We start from the raw sequence: 650 nt of genomic DNA, 5'->3' as shown, positions 1-650 counted from the left end.
AGGGAAAGGAGGAGGAGGAAGGAGATGAAGCAGACGAGGAGGGAGGGAAAGGGAGCCCTCTCCCACTGGAGACATGGAGGTGATTTCCGCTGGACACGAGGGCGCACGAAGCAGACACTGCAGGAGCAATAGAGGAAGACGGGAAGGGAGAAGTTGGAGAGTCTGTGAAGAGCAGAGCGGAGCAACTCGCAGCGACCTGGTATTTGGAAAACAGCGCGTTGGCGAAGTCTAGCGAACTCATAATTTGGCGCCGGTGATTTGTAGTCTGGGGCGCTTTAATGTCGACTTTTTACGAGGCACTGTGAATTATTAGCGCCGTATTACTGTCTAGATTTACACCAAAAAATCACCCCACCCCACTCTCCTCCTTCCCTCCCTCCCATTGCCTCGCTGACCACGTGACCTGGGGGCCATGTGATGTCAAGATGCCCAATGGCCGACGGGATTTCCCTCCGGATGCAATATTATAATGGAAGAAATTAGCTGCAACAGACAGGGCAGACAGGGAGTGACCGCTGCAACACACACACACACACACACACACACACACACACACACACACACACACACACACACACACACACACACACACACAGAGAGAGAGAGAGAGAGAGAGAGAGAGAGAGAGAGAGAGAGAGAGAGAGAGAGAG

The 650-nt window shown here is 53.1% G+C and overlaps 1 protein-coding gene across 1 annotated transcript in view; it reads right to left on the bottom strand.

Moving 5' to 3' along the window:
- Window positions 1-241, bottom strand: part of hoxb7a (homeobox B7a) — a 6,336-nt gene extending 6,095 nt beyond the window's left edge. Inside the window, exon 1 of the mRNA XM_070981552.1 lies at window positions 1-241. This exon is cut by the window's left edge and continues 315 nt beyond it. Coding sequence (XP_070837653.1) covers window positions 1-241 — 241 coding nt within the window.
- Between the last annotated feature and the right edge of the window lie 409 nt (window positions 242-650).

This window comes from Chaetodon trifascialis, chromosome 15 (assembly GCF_039877785.1).
Source record: "Chaetodon trifascialis isolate fChaTrf1 chromosome 15, fChaTrf1.hap1, whole genome shotgun sequence".
NCBI classification, from domain to species: domain Eukaryota; kingdom Metazoa; phylum Chordata; class Actinopteri; order Chaetodontiformes; family Chaetodontidae; genus Chaetodon; species Chaetodon trifascialis.
The sequence above is the reverse complement of the archived record's forward strand: the minus strand, read 5'-3'. Positions and strand labels throughout refer to the sequence as shown.